This window comes from Anomaloglossus baeobatrachus, chromosome 3, assembly GCF_048569485.1.
Source record: "Anomaloglossus baeobatrachus isolate aAnoBae1 chromosome 3, aAnoBae1.hap1, whole genome shotgun sequence".
Lineage (NCBI taxonomy): Eukaryota > Metazoa > Chordata > Amphibia > Anura > Aromobatidae > Anomaloglossus > Anomaloglossus baeobatrachus.
This window is the reverse complement of record NC_134355.1, coordinates 464800662-464823310: the sequence shown is the minus strand read 5'-3', so window position 1 is coordinate 464823310 and position 22649 is coordinate 464800662. Positions and strand designations below refer to the sequence as shown.

Below are 22649 nucleotides of genomic sequence, written 5' to 3'. Positions count from 1 at the left end.
ACTGCAACCAATCACAGCCACCGGCGGGCAGGTCTATATCGTGCAGTAAAATAAATAAATAAATAATTAAAAAAAAAATGCGGTTCCCCCCAATTTTGATACCAGCCAGGATAAAGCCACACGGGTGGAGGCTGGTATTGTCAGGATGGAGAGCGCCACGTTATGGGGAGCCCACCACCCTAACAATATCACACAGCAGCCACCCTAAATTGCCGCTTCCATTAGATGCGGCAGTTCCGGGACTCTACACAGCTCATCCCGAATTGCCCTGGTGCGGTGGCAATCGAGGTAATAACAATGTTAATCATGGCAAATGTCTCCCCGATTAACCTAGCCGCGCCAAATGACCATTCGATCATGGAAGTAGGAGATAATTGTAACTTTAATTGAGCATAAGTCAACGCGTTTCAGAAGCCACCGCTTCCTTCCTCAGGACAAAGATAGCTTTTGCTATCTTTGTCCTGAGGAAGGAAGCGGTGGCTTCTGAAACGCGTTGACTTATGCTCAATTAAAGTTACAATTATCTCCTACTTCCATGATCGAATGGTCATTTGGCGCGGCTAGGACACCCGACTCTACTACTCTCTTTTATCTGCCATACCCGGGGACCGCTGCCGTGACTGTGGAGTGACATATATGCGATTATAGGCGTTGTGACTGTCACAACCCCTATAGGTGAGTACCATTTTTCCTCTTGATACCCCCCCAATCTACCGGGGTAAGACCCTATTGCGCTTCTCTTTTCCACAGTTTTTTTCTATCCCCGATTAACCTGTAAGTGAAAGTAAAGAAACACACAGCGAAAAATCCTTTATTTGGCATAAAAGACAAAAAAGCACCTCATTTACCTCTTTATTAATCCCCAAACAACAATCCAGGTCTGAAGTAATTCACACAACGCTTTCAGCTCTGCTACATGAAGCTGACAGGGAGCCCCGTAACACACGAGCGATCTGTATCCTCTCCACGCAGCACCTGAAGTGAGCCACACTGTTATTGGAGACTTCACTCTGCAGTGCAGAGGTCAAGATAACCAAATCTTCTATGTTTCTCATTAGAGGCAATGGCTCAATGGTGAGAGCTACTGCCTAAGAAGCATTAGTTCATGAATTCAAGTCCTGGCCACCCCGGTAAAGAATTTAATTTCAAATTATAATTATTTATTTATAATTATAATTTAATTTGATTTAATTATGCAGTGAGGGGAGGAGCCGGACATCAGCTGTATGCCGCGGGACAAACCACTAAAATCTGAGCAGTTCACGGAATGAGGCTGCATTGCTCTCTCCTCTCTCTCTTCTCTCTCTTTCTCTCTCTTGTTCTCTCTCTTGTTCTCTCTCTCTTTCTCTTTCTCCCTCTCCTCTCTCTTCTCTTGCTCTTCTCTCTCTTCTCTCTCTCCTCTCTCTCTTCTCTCTCTCTTCTCTCTCCTCTCTCTCCTCTCTCTTCTCTCTTCTCTCTCTCCTCTCTCTCTTCTCTCTCTCCTCTCTTCTCTCTCTCCTCTCTTCTCCCTCTTCTCTCTCTCTCCCTCTTCTCTCTCTCTCCCTCTTCTCTCTCTCTCCCTCTTCTCTCTCTCTCTCTCCCTCCCTCTTCTCTCTCCTCTCTCTATTCTCTCTTTTCTCTCCTCTCCTCTCTCTTCTCTCTCTTCTCTCTCCTCTCTCTCCTCTTCTCTCGCTCTTCTCTCTTCTCTCTCCTCTCCTCTCTCTCTTCTCTCTCCCTCTTCTCTCTCTCCTCTCTCTTTTTCTCTTTCTCCCTCTCCTCTCTCTTCTCTCGCTCTTCTCTCTCCTCTCTCTCCTCTCTCTTCTCTCTCTTCTCTCTCCTCTCTCTCTCTTCTCTTTCTCTCTCCTCTCTTCTCTCTCTTTTCTCTCCTCTCCTCTCTCTTCTCTCTCCTCTCTCTCCTCTCTCTTCTCTCTCTTTTCTCTCCTCTCCTCTCTCTTCTCTCTCCTCTCTCTCTCCTCTTCTCTCTCTTCTCTCTCCTCTTTCTCTCTCTTCTTTCCTCTCTCCTCTCTCTCCTCTTCTCTCTCTCCCTCTTCCCTCTCTCCCTCTTCTCTCTCTCTCCCTTTTCTCTCTCACTCCCTCTTCTCTCTCTCTCCCTCTTCTTTCTCTCTCTCCCTCTTCTCTCTCTCACTCCCTCTTCTCTCTCCTCTCTCGCCTCTCTCTCCTCTCTCTTCTCTCTGTCTTTTCTTTCCTCTCCTCTCTCTCTTCTCTCTCGTCTCTCTCTCCTCTTCTCTCCTCTTCTCTCTCCTCTCCTCTCTTCTCTCTCCTCTCCTCTCTCTCTTCTCTCTCCCTCTTCTCTCTCTCCCTCTTCCCTCTCTCCCTCTTCTCTCTCTCTCCCTCTCCTCTCTCTCTCCCTCTTCTCTCTCTCTCCCTCTTCTCTCTCTCTCCCTCTTCTCTCTCTCTCCCTCTTCTCTCTCCCTCTTCTCTCTCTTTCCCTCTTCTCTCTCTCTCTCTCCCTCTTCTCTCTCTCTCCCTCTTCTCTCTCTCTCCCTCTTCTCCCTCTTCTCCCTCTTCTCTCTCTTCTCTCTCCTCTCGCTCCTCTCGCTCCTCTCTCCTCTCTCTCTCTTCTCTTTCTCTCTCCTCTCTTCTCTCTCTTTTCTCTCCTCTCTCTCCTCTCTCTCTCTCTCCTCTTCTCTCTTCTCTCTCCTCTTTCTCTCTCTTCTTTCCTCTCTCCTCTCTTTCCTCTCTCTCCTCTTCTCTCCTCTTCTGTCCTCTTCTTTCCTCTTCTCTCCTCTCCTCTCTCTTCTCTCTCTCTTCTCTTTTTTCTCTCTTTTCTCTCTCTTTTCTCTCTCTTTTATCTCTCCCTCACCCGGCTGGGAACTAAAAAAAATAGGGAAGCCCTTTTTTTTAATAATTTCATGAAATAATTAAAAAAAAAATCGACATGGGCTCCGCCCCATTTTTGTGTCCAGCCAGGTACAACTAGGCAGCTGGGTATTGGAATCCGCAGCACAGGTTGGCCCCTCTGCTGCGAATTGCATTCGGCAGCCGCCCCAGAAAATGGCGCTTTCACAGAAGCGCCATCATCTGGCGCTGTAACCAACTCTTCCAGCAGCCCTGAAGCCAGGTGGCTTGCTGGGTAATAATGGGTTAATACTAGCTTTGTTTTACTAGCTAGTATTAAGCCAGAGATTCTTAATGTCAGGCAAGTTTGACCCGGCCATTAAGAATCTCCAATAAAGGGTTAAACAAAAGACACCACACAGAGAAAAATACTTTAATAGAAATAAATACATACACACACTTAGAGACTCAATGTTTATTACTCCCTGTCACCCCTCCATGATCCTGGTCTTCTGTCTTCTTTCTCCTTCAACCCATGCAGCTCTGCTACATCAGACAGCACTGCATGGCAGGAAGACGCTGCTGCTCCCCGTGCAGTCTAATCACTCAGTGAGAGTGAGCAGAGGCTGTGGGCTGTAAGCGGTGACGTCACTGTTGCCACCTTTGCTAAAGTAATCTGCCAGGCGGTTACTATAGCAACAGTGCTCCGATCACGTGATTATCGGTGCCACAATTCACCGGGTGTGGCAGCCAGTCCTTGCATGTGGGCTGACTCTGTAAAGAGCGCCCACATGCAGGAACGGGGAAGCCGACCATGTGCCAGAGCATCTCACCGGTACACGGAGATGCTGGAATGAGCACCGCGTACCGGAGACATGCACTGAGAGGACCTAGCATGACGTCTACCCATGTGACCAGACTGAAGCCAATAAGATAATACACACGTGACTGGTCACATGCTATTTTGACATCACGGAAGGTCCTATCATCCGTGCTGGTTACCGAAAGGACGCAGCAATTATCGGAAGGAAAAGCGGTGGGAGACAGAGTGCAGGACGCGTCGCGGGGACCTGTAAGTGCAATGGCAATGTTTATTAACTGTATGTCTGTACATGTATAATGTGTTTTTATGTTTTTGTGTTTGCCTGCCATTGTTTTCAATGGGGTCCGAGGGGGTTCGTGGAACGTTCGCCGAACGGAGCCTCTGTTCGACAAACCGAACCGAACTCTAGGGGGGTGGTTCATCTCTATGAAGGACATTATTACAGGATGGGGTACTTTATTTAAGGAAGGGTCAAGGATGGAGTACATTGTTAAAGGAAGGGGACCATGATGGGGACATTATTACAGGAAGGGGCCACGATGGAGGACATTGTTACGGGAAGTGGCCTAGGATGGAGAACATGATTACAGGCAGTAGCTTAGATGGGGGACATTATTACAGGAAAGATCCCAGGATGGAGGACATTATTACAAGTAGGGGCTTCAATTGGGGACATGATTAAAGGAAACAGTTAGGATGGATGATATTATTACACGAGAAGGCCGAGGATGGGGGACATTATTAGAGAAAGGGACCCAAGATAGAGAACATTATTAAAGGAAGGGGCCAGGACAGAAGACTTTATTACAAGAATGGGATATAATTATAGGGTCTGTTCTTGGTGTGGTGGTATTTGTCCCTTGTATGTACTATTCTTCAGTCACTATGTGGTGGTAATATTATTATTATGCTTTCACAACACTTTACAGTTATCATCATTACAGTCTCCATTGGAACTTGCAATCTAAATTTCCTGTTAGTTTGTCTTTGGCATGTGGGAAGAAATTGGAGTATCCAAAAGGAACCCATGCAAAGGTACGGAAAGAATGCAAAATCCTTGGATATGTTGTCATTGGTGGGATTTGAAGCCAGGACCCCAGCACTGTAAAGCAGCAATGCTTACTACTGAGCCACCTGTCATAGTATAGTGGTAATTGTCACTTGTTTGTGGTATTATTTGATCATTATTTGATGGTAATTGTGGTGCCCCAGCGGTCTGGTTGCCACAGTAGTGTTGTCCCACAAAGGTCAATACTAAGCCTGGAAGCAAGAGGGGAGAGTCCCTTGGCCAGTAATTACCTACATACAATGCAGTTCCTACTCAGGTCAGCATGGGGGAGGAGTAGTGAGGTTGTGAGGAGAACTGGTTTGAACCAGCCAGTTCTAGTCAGAGGGAGTTTTTCAGTCAGAGAGAAAAGTGACAGTTGACAGGAGTCCAGTCCAGTCCAGTCCAGTCAGGAGTTAAAAGCAGACGGCTGAGGAGAGAGGAGCTTGAGTGAGGAACTGGAGTAGTGCGAACATGCAAGCTGGGGTCTGAGGCTAAGATAGCTCAGCCCAGAAAAGCAAGGTCTGCAGAGAGGCACAGGAGGAAGATTCTGGGGAGAGTGGAGCTGAACCGGCTCGCCTCAGAAGAAAACGCTAAAAATCGGACATCGGAGTCTGTGGTTGCCAGGGTGCTTGAGTCCTGGTAACCGAATCCGAAGGGCAGGAGGACTGCAGGTCTCCTGGCCCCAAAACAACCCAAAGGTACAGCCGCACTTTAGGGGCTCGGTGTTATCTCCAGCAGAGTGGCATTAGTGAAGGCCCGAGTAGCCTACCATATGGGAACGGGAAGTACCACAAGTCCCAGCAGAGAGGGCCTCTGTCGAACCAACGCAGCGGGGTCCTGTAGAAGAGAAGAAAGTGTAGGGAGAAGGCCTCAATACTCACCTGGCCAGGGAGATACCCCCCCCAACTACTTCCAGGCCAACCGGATCACTACCACCATCTGTAACGGTCTCCCAGGACTTCACTGGGTGTTGTAGAGTAAAAGGAAGGAGGTAAAGAAACTGCTGTGTTGGTCTGTTATTATCCGTATCCCGGCCCTGCACCCTGAAGTCCACCAGGCTCCTAAAATAGACTTTGATACTGTGCCCCGGGGTCTCGCTCCACCTGTGGGGAGCAAGAGATCACCTTAGCTGCGCCATCACCAACTGCCCCAGGGAACCTGAAGCGCAGCCGCGGTCTCATAGCCGCAAAATACCACAGGTGGCTTCACGAATTTTACTAAATATTAACAACAACTCCCATCATCATCTCCCCCATCTGCCATTTTAATTGACTTCGCCAGGGTCACGGAGTCAGGCCCCGACACCTCTGACTACCCCGGACTAGTCCGGCCCGACACCGAGTCACCTAAGGCCCTGGGGCGGGCGAGTCATCTGAAGTGGTCTGGTCATGGTGTGGTGGGTTATTTGCCCCTTGTATGTGTGGTATTACTGGTATATTGGTCTTGGTATAGTGGATTGTGTTGTGTATCTAGAACATTTGTTTTCTGTGAGGGCTGGGACTCACATCAATCGGCAGTATGTGGAATTTTTATCCCCATTAGAATGGAGTGGCATGTTTGACTCTACCTCTGATCCATTCATTCCTTAATTGGCTGCCGAACGCTTTTTATGGTAGCGCTAATAACATTCGACCCGCCGCTCCATTTTAACCTCTTCACGACCCCGCACATGTTAAACTCTGACAGCGCAATCTAATGCGCTTTGGTGGGGATTGTGCCATTCTTTGCCGCCATCAGTAGCCCTAGTGAAGTGATAACGAGGTGCCAGTGGGATTCCATGTCGCTGCCATGACGTGTTTCCTTTGAATGCCGGCAGAGTGCCGGCACTTACAGTAACTCAGTACAAGCTATCGGACAGTGCAGTGATAAAGTCCCCTATGGGGACTAGTAACATAAATAAAAAATGTAAAAAAAAGTGTTTTAAAAAATAAAAAAAAATCTAAAAGGTCAAATCACCTCCCTTTTGCCCCATTGAGAATAACAGAATAAAAAAATACACATATTTGGTATTGCCGCATTCATAAATGCCCAAGTAAAAAATATAGACTCAATGAATCTGATTGGTAAACGGCTTAAGAACAACAAAATTATCTTTTTTTTGGTTGCTGCAACATTGCATTACAAAGCAATAACAGGCTATCAAAACATCTATGCAAAGATGGCATGCTAGCTCAAGACGCAAAAAATAAGCCATCACTGAGCCCCAGGTAACAAAAAATGAGAACGGGTCTCAGAAAATAGTGACAAAAGTGCAATTTTTGGACAAACTTCTGAATTGTTTTTCACCATTTAGATTAATTTAAAACTTTACATGTTTGGTATCTACAAACTCATTCTGACCTGCGGAATCATAATGCCTGGTCAGTTTTACCATACAGTGAACATGATAAATATAAAACCCAAAAAATAATTCTGCAATTCCACTTTGTTTTGCAATTTCATTGCACATGGAATTTTTTTCCCGTATTTCACTACACTATATGGTAAAAGTAATGATTTCATTCAAAACTACAACTAGTCCCGTAAAAAAACAAGCCCTCATATGGCAATATTGACAGAAAAATAAAAAAGTTATGGCTCTTGGAAGAAGGGGAGTAAAAATAAAAAACGTAAAATTGCTGGGAGGTGAAGGGGTTAAAATGGAGATAAAAGTGCCCTGTAAGGGATACAAGTTCCCCATTCTTCTGATTGGTGCAGCTCCCAAAGGTCGCTCGCCCACTGATCAATAAGATATCATCTAACCTGTAGATCGGTGATAACCTGTTTTCAGCAAAGAACCTCTTAAATGCAAACTACTGTTATTGTACATCATACTTATGGCGCGCACGGTATATGTACAGGAGCCGCCTATGTTTTGCAGTCAGTGCTCCACTATAATGGGGATAACGGCTAAGAGGCATTTGCATATAGATCTAATGTGGACCCCCAGAGTCAGTTCCTGCTGAGGGCCCCAGACCCCTCTGTACGACCCTGTAAATACCAGTTGTTGGCTTTGGTGATGGTATGAACTCAGACTTAATTGTACTGGGCAATTATTTTTTTAACAACGATAGAGGAACATTTTACCAACTTTCTTGAAGCAGTTTGAATGTTCTGAAATCTATAAAGGTTTGTGTGGTTACTCTTTGAATTATATTCCTCAGTGAATTGTTTCAGCAAATTCAACAGTTCAGGATCATTTTTCTCCACTTGGTCAGGACAGGTAAGACAAAATCCTAAAAAGAGAAAAAAAATAGATAGTAAACCAATTAATTCATCATTCATCATGCTCAGAAACATAGAACCTGATTCATTAAAGCATGAAACATGGAAAAAGCTTTGAAAAGTTGAAAACGTTTAGCTCAAATCAACGATAAAATTTTCCAGCTTTTAGCGTTCTCATCCAGCTTAAAAAAAGTAGGAAGATCTAAGGAGGGATGGGGGCATGGTCACTGCTGCTCGTCAAATTCATGACAAATGGCGGCATTTGCTAAGCCACAAATCTTACTGCAGTAGGAACCCCCCCAAACCATTTATATAGGCTTATAGCTACAGTAAGTGAAATACAATTGCATTGATACCTTTATACTCTGCTGTCAGTTGCCTGGTTGTAGAGAAATCTACAATCTTCACATTATGCAGATAAGGCCTTATGTGCTTTGTACCACTCACAGCATTTAACAAAACTCTTGCTCCTGAAGTTATTTCCATCCTTAGCACCTCTCTCTATATGTTGCGTATTAGTTCAAAGTATCTGTGTAATCAGATAGCAGACAGGAAATCTAGCGCTTGTGTAGATCAACATTTTACTCGCTTCTGCGCACTAAGATGCCTAGCTATGGACACTGGCTCTAGTATTCTACACTGTGTGCACTGCCCAGCCACACTATACACATAGAGATGCCAAGGGTTCAGATTTCTCTTTGTGGTGCCCTGGACTAGCCAGGTCGTCACAGGTAACACACGCTCACCCCCACCCCCACTAGACAGTAACATTAGCCAAACACAAAACCCTTGTTGTCTCCCTCCAGGGTCTGATGTCCACACCAGGTGGGGCGGAGCCAAGCGGTTGGCCCCACCCACCGAGGAGTTCACAGGTCTGAAGGCGGGAAAAGGAGCAGTTGAGTTCAGCAGTGGAGAACAGTTGAGGAGGTTGAAGTGAGAAGAGTGAAGTGGAGAGTGTCTGGATTGGTGGCCCAGGCACTGACAAGGTTGGCAGACGGTGGTGGCCGTCTGCAGGAGTGGTGAATCAATGCGGAACCGTAGGACCGGGGTCGGGCGACGACCCGCCGGTATCGACCGGGCAGCGAAGTGAAGCCAGCACACACAGGCAGGGCCATCGGACCCCGACTAGGCTTGGAGCCGCCATCAACAGTCAAATCCGAGTGTGACAGGAAACCCCTGGGGTTCCTAACAGCCAAAGACCCGTTAAAAGGCAACCGTCCGCACCGTGAGGGTAACAGCTACCTCCTAAGGCTAGAGACCCAAGGGCCAGTGCCTGCTGGCAAATGGGCTCCTCCGGCACCCATACACCGGGGAGCAGACTACCGTTGGGAACCCATCGTAGTCAGAACAGTACACTAAGGTGCAGGGAAAGACAGCCGCCATCACCTGTCTGGGGAGAGATACAGCAGCTGGCTGCGGGACCCGTCCATCCAGCCGTTTGGTTTACCCTGCAACCCTGCACCTCACCAACCCTGCCTACCCGTCACACCACCGGGCCCCGGGACCACCGATCCCTACCCACGGAGGGGGAAAACAACATCCGAGCTGCTCCCTACCATCGCTCCCGGGATCCCCGTCACCAGCAGCGGTGGTGCCCATCTTCACCACAACCCGTGGGTGGCGTCACGGACTAAATCCCCCAAACAAACCACCCTTTTCACTCACGGGCGATGAGCGCCGCTCGAGTCCCCGGATCTGGCCCACCGCTCGAGCCACCGAGCAGCAGCCGCAGCAGCGCCGAACCTGAGCGTTAGCAAGCGCATCCGGCGGCGTCTTCCCCGCCCGCGACACTCTTCGTAGAGGTGTATCTCGTAGTTGGGCGATACATATGTAGTAGAATGCTAAAGTGAGTGTCCTTAGCAGGGCACCTTAGTGAGCAGCAACAAGCTAGGCGAGATCTGTCTTTCCAACAGAGCAAGACTGTCTTCTGAAAGAGCCCATGGAAAGGAAGGCGGACTCTTCTAAAGAAGAAATATATATAAGCAAAAAGCTCCGTAACACCATACAATTATTATTGTGGATATGGATTCCAACGAATCCCCACATGCAGCACAAACTCAAAGACCTAATATATAGAGAGAGGACATAGAGTTTTTGTAGTGCAAATTAGTACAAATGATTTTATTAAGAAATCAGGTGAACATCCATTAAAAGCATATAAAATACATACCGAGACCAAGCCTTGTATACAGATCACTTAGGGGTTCAAAATATACAGAGCATTTACAAAATTGTAGGGCAGCAAATTATTATTCTAAATACATTCCATATTGGACTATCCCCATAATGAATATGATCCCTCAGGATCTCATATACATTAGTACATATGCTAGTGTTATCAGATGATATTTACCAACAGTGATAAGGTCAAAATAGCGGCTTAGTCACAGAAATCAACCTCAGAAAACGCCCGATGTACATTTCGTAGTATTTCGAAGTCTGACACCAAATACTATGAAAAATACATCGGGCGTTTTCTGAGGTTGATGTCTGTGACTAAGCCGCTATTTTGACCTTATTATCACTGTTGGTAGATATCATCTGATAACACTAGCATATGTACTAATGTATATGAGATCCTGAGGGGTCATGTTAATTATGGGCATAGTCCAATATGGAATGTGTTTAGAATAATAATTTGCTGCCCTACAAGTTTGTAAATGCTCTGTATATTTTGAACCTTTAAGTGATCTGAATGCAAGGCTTGGTCTCGGTATATATTTTACATGCTTTTAATGGATGTTCACCTGATGTCTTAATAAAATCTACAAAAACGCGATGTCCTCTCTATATAAAGAAAAAATATGTAGCTGCCGCTTCATCCGCCAAGCTCGCCTTGGTGTCTGTTCCAATTGCTAGAGCAGTAGGAATTTGGCTGAGCCAAATTATCTAATGATGTGGAGCAGGGAGTCTCTCGGAAGGAGATTTTAGATAAGCTTCCTCTTCTCAAAAAGCTACAGACTTTTTATGTGCTGCTTAATAGTTAAAAGTGTTCCTCCAAATCAATGGCCACTGCAAACTCGGATAGAAGAGTCTATGGAACAAACAATGGTCGAGTGATATTCCATCAAAACTAATTTCTGTAATTTTCCCTTTCAACCATCAAGTCTATTTGGTTCCCAGTTGGAGGGCGTACTGAAAGCCCTCACTAGTAATAAGAGTATGTCTTTCCTGCAATCCAGAAAGCCTGTGAGACCCTTTATGCCTCAGAAGAGAAGGTCCCCCAAAGTCAGAAGTAAAATTTTGGGGAAAAGACAGTACAGCCTGAAGGCAGAATGGAACTCTAACAAAAATAAACCATCCTTTCGTAAGGAGGAAACATTGTTACTCCAGTTGTTCATCAGGAGTAGGAAGAAGATTATCAAACTTCTATCCACATTGGTTACAGACGACCTGAGATGCCTGGGTCCTATTGGTGATTCTTCAGATGGACGATTAACTATCAACCATAGATCTTCAGGACGCATATCTACATGTACCTACCATATTCTTCAAGCACATCGGAGATTTCTTTGCTTGGCCAACCTGTGGTGTTCACAAGTGTACCATTTTCAGTTAACCTGCTTCCGTTTGGGATCTTGGTGGCCCCAAGGTCTTTACCAAGATAACAGTAGTACTTGCAGTGGCACTCAGACTCCAAGAAAGATACGTATTCCCTTATCTGGACTACTGGATGCTGAAAGACCCCTCCAAAGTGCAGCTGGAGGAGTATCTGCAGTGGGCTCTGAGTTTACTGGCCTCTCATGGTTTTCTAATCAATGGGGCAAAGTCACCGCTTATGCCTTCCAGGAAGTTGAAATTGCTTAGGTTTGTCATAGATTCACGCTATCTTTTAATAACATTATCCAGCCAGAGAATTCAGAGGCTTCAGAAAGATGTATCTCGTCTGGTGTGCTTGTAGTGCCCCTGAGACCCTCAGGGCATAACAGGGAACTGCATCCTCTTGGGATGCAGGATCTACCCCCTGGGACCTGGAGTACCAGTGCCGATTCCCCAAACACAATCTTAGTACTCCTTTCCACACTGGGCAAAGAGGGTTAACCATGTAAGGGGATGGTCGCCATGGGAACGAGTCCCTGGGTATAGCCAGCCTGGTGGGAGGGGTCAGCAGTCAGTCCGAGTCAGAGAGAGTGAAGCACACAGGAGGGGTGTGCGGACATGCCTGAGCTGGGTCCGTGTAACGGTGACCCCGGGGCACAGGAGAGAGGTCACCAGGACAGGTACTGCGATATCGCTGGGACCGGAGCACGAACGGGGCACAGGGCCCTAGGTCGAATGTCAAGTTTCAAACGGTTTGATAAATACCTGCACGGTGAGGCACCTTCATGTACTTCATCGAACCCAATAATCCATGGGCATCAGCAGTAAACTAGGATCGGGGTTCAGACACTTACCTCCCCGCAGGGTCCGCATTGCCCGCCGTATGGAGAAGGAGACTGTACCCCAAAAGGGACAGTTGGGGTTCCCAAACGCTCCACACTACGGGGACTCAATCTACAGAGAGTGCCGGGGACAGAGCAACCTGGGTCACTACATTGGCACTGGTCCTCCTGGGACCTGAACCAGCAATCCCTGGGTCCACAGTGAGTAGAGACTGTTAAAGACAGCCTGGTGTGGTCTCCATTATTGCCCCATTACATCTCCCAGGCACAGCATTACCTGCGGAGGCCCTACCATCACAGCTGCCACTACTACCATCCCTGGGAATACCCACATTGAGCAGCGCCGGTTCTCCATCCTTAACCGCAACCTGCAGGTGGCGTCACATGACAAAAACTCTTATCTCCCCTGTAAATATTCCCCATTAACAAAAGGGGCCCAGAGCACGGGACCGGGCAACGGCCACCAGAGTGACATCCCCGTTTGTTGCCACACGGGACTGAGTACCCCCTTCTCTGGGCGCTACATGCTCTCCAAATCACTATCAGAGCATCAATGAAGTTCCTAGGAACGTTGACCTCATCCATAGATGCAGTTCCATGGGCAAAGCATCATTTGTGTTTGTCAGAAAAAGCAGATAAAAAAAATGTATAGCCTAAGTATTACAGTTCCTTCAAGCAGTATTTGATAAGGGATTGAAGCTCAACACTCAAGACACAGTTTTCAGCCATTAATGCTCACTTAGATGGCTCAGTCACAAAGCATCACCTGATTAGAAAGCTACTAATAGCTACAGTTCCCTCGTGGGATCTAACATTGATTTTTAAAGCCCTACAAGGTACCCCCTTCGACGCGGTGGAACAGGCATCTATTAAACATCTCTCCTGGAAAGTCTTATTTTGGTGGCAATTACAGCGGCCAAGCAGTTAGGTGAGTTCCAGGAATTATCATCCAAACAACCATACCTACGTATAGGTGCAGATCACATGTTCCTGAGAGTTGGCTCTTCTTGACCATTGAGGAAGGATTCTCCAGTCGTGCTGTATGTGTGTTACCCACCAATACCATCTGTAAATAATACACGAACTGCATGTGACTTGGTTTAAAATTGGCCACAGCAGCCTTTATTACCTATTATTTACATACTAACACAAGGGGGCGCCGTCCAACGGGCGACCCCAACAAATAACAATAGGTAACACAGTAACCAATACAGTAAATATACAACCCTGAGTAGGCCCAGTCCAGGAACCACTTCTCACCCCAGTATCCCTGGCCGCAACACACCGACCCAGAGATGAGGTATTAATCACCTACGGATTAACCCCCCAACTTTGCAGAACCCCGTGCCTGCAACATCCCGGAACCTGGAGCCACCATACCAAGATGGTGTCTCTCTGTCCAGTTACCATTGCCTTCAACCGCCTCTGGACCAGACCTACCCCCCGCTGCTGTGACAAAGAAACAACCCAGACCAAATTCCCCTCGGCATTAAACACAAGGGAGGGTGGGCGGGGATCGTTCCATATCCGGAAGTCAAGAGAGAGGGGGTAAGTCAAAGTCCTTTACTTACACCCCTCAACTGTCCCACCTCTTCCTCCAGGGAACTCCTCCTACCCACCAATCCCTTTACTCTGCCTTATAAACAAACCATTCCTGTTTCCATTAACCCCATCACTCCTTCCCTTCCCTCTAGTCATGTCGCCCCTCCACCCTATGGGTTCCATGGCTTTCTTGACCATTGAGGAAGGATTCTCCAGTCGTGCTGTATGTGTGTTACCCACCAATACCATCTGTAAATAATACACGAACTGCATGTGACTTGGTTTAAAATTGGCCACAGCAGCCTTTATTACCTATTATTTACATACTAACACAAGGGGGCGCCGTCCAACGGGCGACCCCAACAAATAACAATAGGTAACACAGTAACCAATACAGTAAATATACAACCCTGAGTAGGCCCAGTCCAGGAACCACTTCTCACCCCAGTATCCCTGGCCGCAACACACCGACCCAGAGATGAGGTATTAATCACCTACGGATTAACCCCCCAACTTTGCAGAACCCCGTGCCTGCAACATCCCGGAACCTGGAGCCACCATACCAAGATGGTGTCTCTCTGTCCAGTTACCATTGCCTTCAACCGCCTCTGGACCAGACCTACCCCCCGCCACAGGACAGGGCACGTGACTCCTTACGTGGCCTGGACCCGCCACACACCAAAAGCTTGTACCACACCTCCACGCAATCCCAGCGTCCACAAAACAGCACCAAGCACGTGAAGATGCACCCCCATCGCATCCCCAAAACCACCAGTTCAGCGCCACCAACTTTTGGCGCCGCCCCCCCAATAAGGCTCGATTGATACTGCCTATCGCACGAGCCACACGCCATTCCAACCTGGTCACACTATCAAAACTACCCCACGATTAAGCTCAGGTATGTCTTACACAATGCAACAACCAACTATTTTTTTTTTTAAAACATTCATAAATAACTTCTCGAGATACCAAATCGCTGCCTCCAATTTACTGGACCAGTACCATCGACCCGTCCAGACCCAACTGGCAACATTCAGGCGAGCCTCAGACCGTCGAGGCCCCAAGAACCAACGAATGCCCAAATATCCAAATGAGGCACACCCTCACCACAAAACCCAGGGGTTATAAACCCACAGATAACACCAACCTGTTACGCCAACCCATTCCACTCCCAAAAGACTCAAATGCCCCCATTGCCTTAACCCGATAACAACTGAGGCCAAACGTAACACCGAAACAAGAGGACTCCCACCTCCCAATACTTCTCACAACCCCTTTTCTGAGCCCACCGAGGGGCCTCCGTGGCAGCCCAATCCAGAAGGAATACGACCCATAGTATTCCGGGCGCCCACCCCCGCCACCTGCAATCAAGTCTGCAGCACTGCCACAAAACGGTACCTTAACAAACGCGACACAATAATGAGCCTGGGCGCCCTCACAACATAATTCCGCACCCGGGACCGCGTATAACAACACCAACCTTCACCACCCGCCTAATCTAATTCGGTGAGCGACAAAGCCGGCGCTCAACCCACTGCACCACCTCGGACACATCCTCCAACATCCAACCTCCGCTCTTGACCGTAGATGGGCTGACCAACCCCACAATCTCAAAGCCCCCCAAAAGGCTAACACAAACCGTTTTGGACAAGGGAAACAAAAACCCGCTCGTGCTCAGATGAACATAGCCGCCACAAACCACTCACCAAACGCTGCCACAAAACAACGGAGACGGACCCTTGTATCCCGCTCCCTCACACCCTTACGACCAAACCCTTCAAGGCCTGCCACGCCCTAAGATCCTGCGAAAACATCTCTCCACATCTAATCCTTAACAAGACAGCCACAGCCGCCACCCTCTGCTCCACTGCGGACGCCGGCCTAGCAGCCTGAAAACCGTTACTCACCACTGCCAACGCCACCATCAAATACTCCACCGGGCCTTCCTCACACATTGTCCCAAACGTTATCCGCGCCACCCATACTTCTGAATATCAGCCCCAAATAACCTCAGTCACTGGGCACCGAGCCGCTCCCCAACACAGCCACACCAGACTCCACAAGCCCTCCGGACACACCGTGCCCACCTCGTCTGCTACCCGGCCTCAACTCCCGAGACCTGCAGAACTGGAAGGAAACACAGCAGCTGCTATTCCCTTGGCGAACCCCAGTACTGGTTGCGCCACGCATAACATTTTTTTTTTTTTTTTTTTTTTAAAACACATCCAATTGAGAAACCAACTGTCGCAAGTACGCCACCCTTGGCCCCAGGATTAGCAAACCAACTATTAATCGAATTCTCCACCAACTGATAGCCAGAATGACAGCACACCTTCCTCTTGGAAAAAACTGCCAACCTCCACCACCCGACCACTACCACCGATTGGAAGCGCTACCCCACAATGCCCAACCAGAAAACAACTGGACCCGCTGCCTCCGAGTACCGCAGCTACGTTCCATCAGGTAGCACCTTACCCAGCCACAATCCGCGGCCACTAAATCGCCGTAAGAAAAAACCTCCTACACCATCAGATCATCATTGATCTCCCTCATGACCACACACAAAGGATCCGATGGCTGCACCCTTGGCGCAGCCATCGCCAGCCGTCCAGCAGACACGCACCCCAGCGGCGTAACTCTGCACCCGTGGTTCGACCGCCCCTGCAAAGACTGCACCGCCTGAAACCGCACCGTCTTAGCTGACCTAACTGCCTCTATCGCAGCCCATAGGACCACACCATTACCCACGAATCCTACCCCTCTGACCATAACATCAAACTTTATCCCCACAAACCGTATCACTGGCGTTGGACCCTCAGTCTTCGCCTGCGCCAACAGGCCCAAAAGAGTATCCACCACCATCTGTAATAAAACAATCAACCTCAACGAATCATCAACCCGCCAACCCGATGTAAAGAGAATCAACCTATAATGAATAAGAGGTGTAAGCTGGGACACACCACGCACAAACCACTCCACCAAGAAATAACCGCCTCCAAAGGAACATAAAATGGGACAACAACCCATTAGCACCCACCGATCAACATAATAATAACTCCCCTCCCCACCGCAGCACCAGAACTGCTAGCTAGCAGGGTGGACCAGTAACAACCTAAATGCCGCCTCCAAATTCGCCTTTGCCATCAATGCTCCCCGGCTCACCGCCTTTACCAAATCCCACCCTCTGTCAAACGACACATAATAAACCGCCGACAATTCTGGAGCCAAGCAGGCATACACCGATGACTCCTCCAGATAAGATACGTTTTGAACAAGCCGAAATATATACATCTATATACGGCTCATTTCCGGCACTACCCCCCAACAGAGAAACCCAATCGTGACAAGGAGGGCCCCGAATGGCCCACCCATCCTGCCCAACACCACTTCCTGACCCCTCTTTCCACTGACAACCACCAGGTGTCCCCTAGCCCAGCGCAAACTTCCAATAAGGAGGCAAAGATCCACCAATATAAATAGAATGACGCAGAATTACTATGTTCCTTACCACAACCCAACACTTATGCTTAAGACAACCGTCCGCGCCAAATCTGCACCACCCATCCTTCTATTCCCCCCAAAAAACCCTCATCGTCCGTGTCGCCGGGGTTCCAAGCCCCGAACAGCCAACTACCCCCCAAAAAGGGGGGGGGGCCTGACTAGGAGCCGCCATCCACTGCAGCCATAAGGATGTGCCCGTATGATCCTACCGCATACTGGCACGCAACACCTTCCCTTGCTGAAATTACTCGGCATACTGAAGCCAGACTAAACCGCCATATGACCTAACAAGCCACCCCAAATGGATCCATATAACCGAACCATGCCGAACCAATTACCCAATTCCTTCCCCCGATACCCTTGCCAAAAAACGCAAATGCCCGCAGCCACGTTGCAAATGTACGAGGGTGAGCCTCCACCGGCGCTCCCCTCCCTCTACTTATCCTTCCTGGAATCACTTGGCTTAACCTAATCCAGGTGAAACTGTTCCCGGGGAGCAGCGAAACTATTGCTACACGTTCCCCATTCAAATCTTATCCCTCACATCCTCCAGCAAGTGAGCCCCCCCAGCGGGCCTTTGAAGCACCCATACCTCTCACACTTGGCCACTGTCAGCCAGACGCACCACCTCATCCCCTTCTTCGTTCCTCACCACTCACTCTGTCACAGCCCTTGCCGCCTCTGCCCGAAAATGCTCCCCTGCCGCCTCATGCGCCCTCACTCTGCCTGCCGCACCTGCGCCTACTAACCACCGATCCCGTCCATGCCGCCGGCGGTGCATGCGCACTCTCCACAACCGTATACACCACTTCAGTAAACCCCATACCTGGTCAAAACACCAACCCACTCGGCGCTGCCGTGTCCGCAGCCGCCCCCCCCAGCCCTGCCAAATCCACGGCCGTCTCACCCGACCGCGACCCGGCATATCCTGGAATAAAAATCACGCCATCCGGACGTCTGATTCATCCGTCGCTGCTTCCTCCTCCTCCTCGCTGGAGCCGACCGCCTCTGGCTCATGTAATGCAGACGCCGCCGAAGCGCTGCCACCACCACGGCCGTCCTCCTGGTACGCCGCGTGGGCACCATCCTCCAAGCTCCATCTTCTGTCCCGCGGCGACAACCCCGGAAACCGTCCCGTCCTACGGGCTGCCACCGCGGGCCTTATCTTCTGGCCTGACCCCCCCTTGCTACCTGCAAGGACAGGGGGTACCTGTGGCCCGACCCGCTGCCAGCAGACTCCCATCCAGAGCCGCCAGCCTCCTGCCCTCCTGGGCCCAGAAGGCATCCGTCCGCCGGGCCCTCCCCCCCTTGTGGGAGACCGCCGCTGCCGGGAGCTGCACGCCTGCTCTGGGTGACCAGGCGGGGACCGCAGGGCCCCCGCCGTCACCCCCACGTACCGACGCCTCCCGGGCATCCGTCGCACCATGCTCGCCTGCCCTGGTGCCGGACCCCTTGCTGGCTGCAGCCCCCCGCCCCCCCCCCCTCCACCCGCGGGGGGGGGGGGTAACGCTGGCCTCCGTCCTCGCCGGGCGCTCTCCTGGCCAGGAGCCGCCGCATCCAGCCCTCCTGGGCCCCATGAAAGCCTCTGTCCGCTGGGCACTCCCCCTCCTGGGGGAGACCGCCGCGGCCGGGAGCTGCAACGTGATCTGGGTGACCAAGCAGGAACTGCAGGGCCCCTAACCTCACCCCCACTCACCGAAGCTTCCTGGGCACCCGTCGCCCCAGGCCCGCCTGCCCTGGTGCCGGACCCACCACTGGCTGCAGCTCCGCGGCCCCCCCCCGCCTTCCGCGAGGGGTAAAGCTGGCTTCTGTCACCGCCGGGCGCTCTCCCCGTCCGGGAGCCGCCGCATCCAGCAATCCAGGCCGCGGCTCGGACCGGAAGTAGGCCGCAGCCAAGCCACGCCCCCCTCCCGGCTGCCGCGGCCCGGACGGAGATTCCTCCCGCGGCCGGAGCAGCAGCTGAGTACTGCCCTGCCCACGTCCTACCGCGGAGGGTCCCCGAAGGGGCTCTCGCATCTCCTCCTCGCTCCCCCCGCACACGGCAAGTACCTGAGATATGAGGGAGGGGGGACGCCGCCCGCAGCTGACAGGGGAGCGAGGGGAAAGTGCCAACGGGTTAACCCCCAGCAGCCAAGACGTGGGACCGCGCTGCCAGGGGCCATGCACTGCCATGATGAATCCGCTGCTCCCGGGTAGCAGCCATCCTGTCGCACGTCCGGATCGTTCCATATCCGGAAGTCTGGTTATGTGAGGGGCTGGGGAACCTCCATCATGACGTCCTTGTACAGATCTTTGTGTCCTTCTAAATACTCCCACTCCTCCATGGAGAAATAGAAGGTGACGTCCTGACACCTTATAGGAACCTCTCCAGTCAGATCGTTCCATATCCGGAAGTCAAGAGAGAGGGGGTAAGTCAAAGTCCTTTACTTACACCCCTCAACTGTCCCACCTCTTCCTCCAGGGAACTCCTCCTACCCACCAATCCCTTTACTCTGCCTTATAAACAAACCATTCCTGTTTCCATTAACCCCATCACTCCTTCCCTTCCCTCTAGTCATGTCGCCCCTCCACCCTATGGGTTCCATGGCTTTCTTTCAACATCATCCAGGAGATAATACTGCTGTTGCTAGGCCCTAATCCTCCAAATGATAAAGAGAGAGAGATCTTCACTTGCTCGACGTCAAAAGAATTCTTCCTCTCTATCTTTGGAACATTCAGCCATTTAGGAAAGATGGGAATCTTTTTCTTCAGTTTGGAGGACCAAACCTCAGGCAAATAGCTAGCAAAAGCACCTTAGCAAGGTGGATCAAGAGTCTAGTCTGTGATACCTGTTCATCAGGGACCAATATTTCCAGTCAGAGGCCTTTCTGCTAAAACTACCTTTGTGTTGAGGGCTGAGTTGGTGCACATACCTCTGCAGGGCTGTGACTACAGATGTTTCAGCCTTTGGCAAAAAAGTGCTAGAGCAAGAGGTCCTATTCCCAACCCTAGAGATTTATAAGTCATCTATTGCGTGTCACTTCCCATTGTGTGCTGCCATAGGATGACCAGGAAAGTCTAAAATTTGTTTACCTGAAATTTTCATATCATGGAGTCTGTAGGCATCACAAACCTCCGACCCTATCATAATTAAAATAATAATAATAATATTAATCTTTATTTCTATAGCGCCAACATATTCCGCAGCGCTTTACAATTCAGGAGGAACATATACATATCATATACATAAACATATACAAACAAGTAACAATTATAGAGGATACAATATTTAAAAGGAAAAATGGCAACCCTGCTCGTGAGAGCTTACAATCTACAATGAGATGGGGGGAGGGGCAAGGTACAAGTGTTTATTTAAAATGACAATCCAGCCATCTCATGGGGGATAGATAATGGCTTCCTGGACCAGTTGGCCAGAGCCAATCACTATGGCTGTAAAAACATACAGGATATGGGGTCTACTTACTCCCTTTATTGTAGAGGATGAGGGAGTGTCTACTTAATTAATGATTATGTGTTATTGCTAATTAATCTATTCTTCTTTTCCAGCTAAGGATATGGTATTAACACATTGTGTGGCTGCCTACGGACTCCCAGGAAGTTAAAATTTCAGATTAACAAAAATTTAGACTATTTGGTATCTACACACCTTGTACTTACTGGAGAATCATAATGCCAGGTCAGTTTTACCATATATGGAACATGCTAAATAAAAAAAAAGAAACAACAGAAACCATTGTAGAATTGCACTTTTTTTAGCAATTTCACTGCACTTGGATTTTTTTGCTCATTTCTAGTATACAGTATGGTAAAATTAATGGTTTCATTTAAAAGTACAACTCAACCTTTAAAAAATAACCCCCTCATATGGCTATGTTGATGCAAAAATAAAAATGTTATGGCTCTGTGCCGCCCCCGTGTCAGCAGCTGAACTGCTCGATCCAGATTCTCGGTCGCTCGAGTGTCTCCAGACCCGGGGGTCGTGCGGCCACTCAAATGGGGGGGAGTATTTACAGGGGATTGTATTAGAGTTCATGACACCACCCATGGTATGTGGTAATTTGGAGTACCACTGCTGCAGTTATTAGTACCCGGGGGTGATGGAATGGGGCAGCCAGGTGTTGTGATCCTCTACGGGTAGGGGGAATACCCTGGGACTCGGTGATGGGGAGAGGGGAGTGCCGTTGGATGCAAAGGGGGTCACTTGCGTACTCACAGTCCATTAAGCTCGGACACCGACTAATGGATAAACCAAAGTCCTGTATATCGCTTCCGCTGTGGGGAGTAGTTCGGGTTCTGTCCCCAATGGTGCTGCCTGGCGATCCGTGACCTGCCTTCTGGCACTAAGTTTACTTCTCTGTTGGTCCCAGTAGTATGGAAATTGCCGGGTCCCACTCCCCACTATGGCTAAGTGTGGGAGCTTGCTCTTAGCGTTCACGCTTGGGATTTTCTGGACCGTTTTTAGTGGAAAGTCCTATCTCCCTCGTTGCGCTAGTACCCCGATTTTGGAGCGGGTGAAGAGCGGATCTTGAAGGCTCCATTCTCGTCGGGTAACTTGTCAGGTTGCCTGAAGCTACTCCCTGACCTAGGGTCCATGTACCCCGCCATGCCTTGGTCCCAGCCCGGTGATGGTGCAAGGCCACCGGCTGTCCTCCTCGACAGTTCCTTGCCCCTTGCCACGATCCCCTGCGACCGTGGGTCCAGCTCCTCTAGGCCCAGACCACCGTCTGCTACCTAGATAGCTTCCTAGGAGCCCTGCTACTGACCTCTTTCCTTCACTTCCAACACACCACTCTCCTCTCCTGCTCCTAACCTCCCCTATCCAACCCCCCAGGTGGGCGACCCTATTCCACTCAGGAAGTCCACTGGTGTGTTTGGTGGGTGTGGTGTAGAGTGTACCTAGGATTTGATTAGCTGATGTAGGAAACACCATATAGTTGGGGACCCATAACCAAGAAGGAAGTGGATATTGCACGGGAGGGCAGATTGTGCAATACTCTGTGACGACCTGATAGTCCAGGGGAGTCACAGCTCTTGGAAGAAGGGGAGCAAAAAATGAAAACAGAAAATCGCCGGGTGGTGAAGGGGTTAAAAAAATGGATAAAGACAGAGGAGATATAAGATTTAGTCCGCCCATTTCGTTACACTGAATGCTACTAAAAAGAAGACTTGAGAGGCACTTTGGGTATCTTTAGGCTGAAGTCTAGAAATGAGTGAACTCGAGGTTTGGTGTTCGGTGTTCGTACCGAACACAGACTTTACAAAACAAAAGCAGAGTTTGGGTGCTTTATGTATACAACCACTTGCACGAGTATCACTGTGCTCGGGTACACTTGGTGCTCAGCCCAGTGCCAGCCATTTGCAGTGTTCGAAT

At 49.4% G+C, this 22649-nt stretch overlaps 1 protein-coding gene across 1 annotated transcript in view; it reads right to left on the bottom strand.

Annotated features, from left to right (window-relative positions):
- LOC142295436 (T-kininogen 2-like) overlaps positions 1-22649 on the bottom strand; it is a 72077-nt gene that overhangs the window by 27983 nt on the left and 21445 nt on the right. Inside the window, exon 8 of the mRNA XM_075338537.1 lies at positions 7716-7864. Within this exon, the coding sequence (XP_075194652.1) occupies positions 7716-7864 (149 nt within the window). The remainder of the gene's footprint in view (positions 1-7715; positions 7865-22649) is intronic.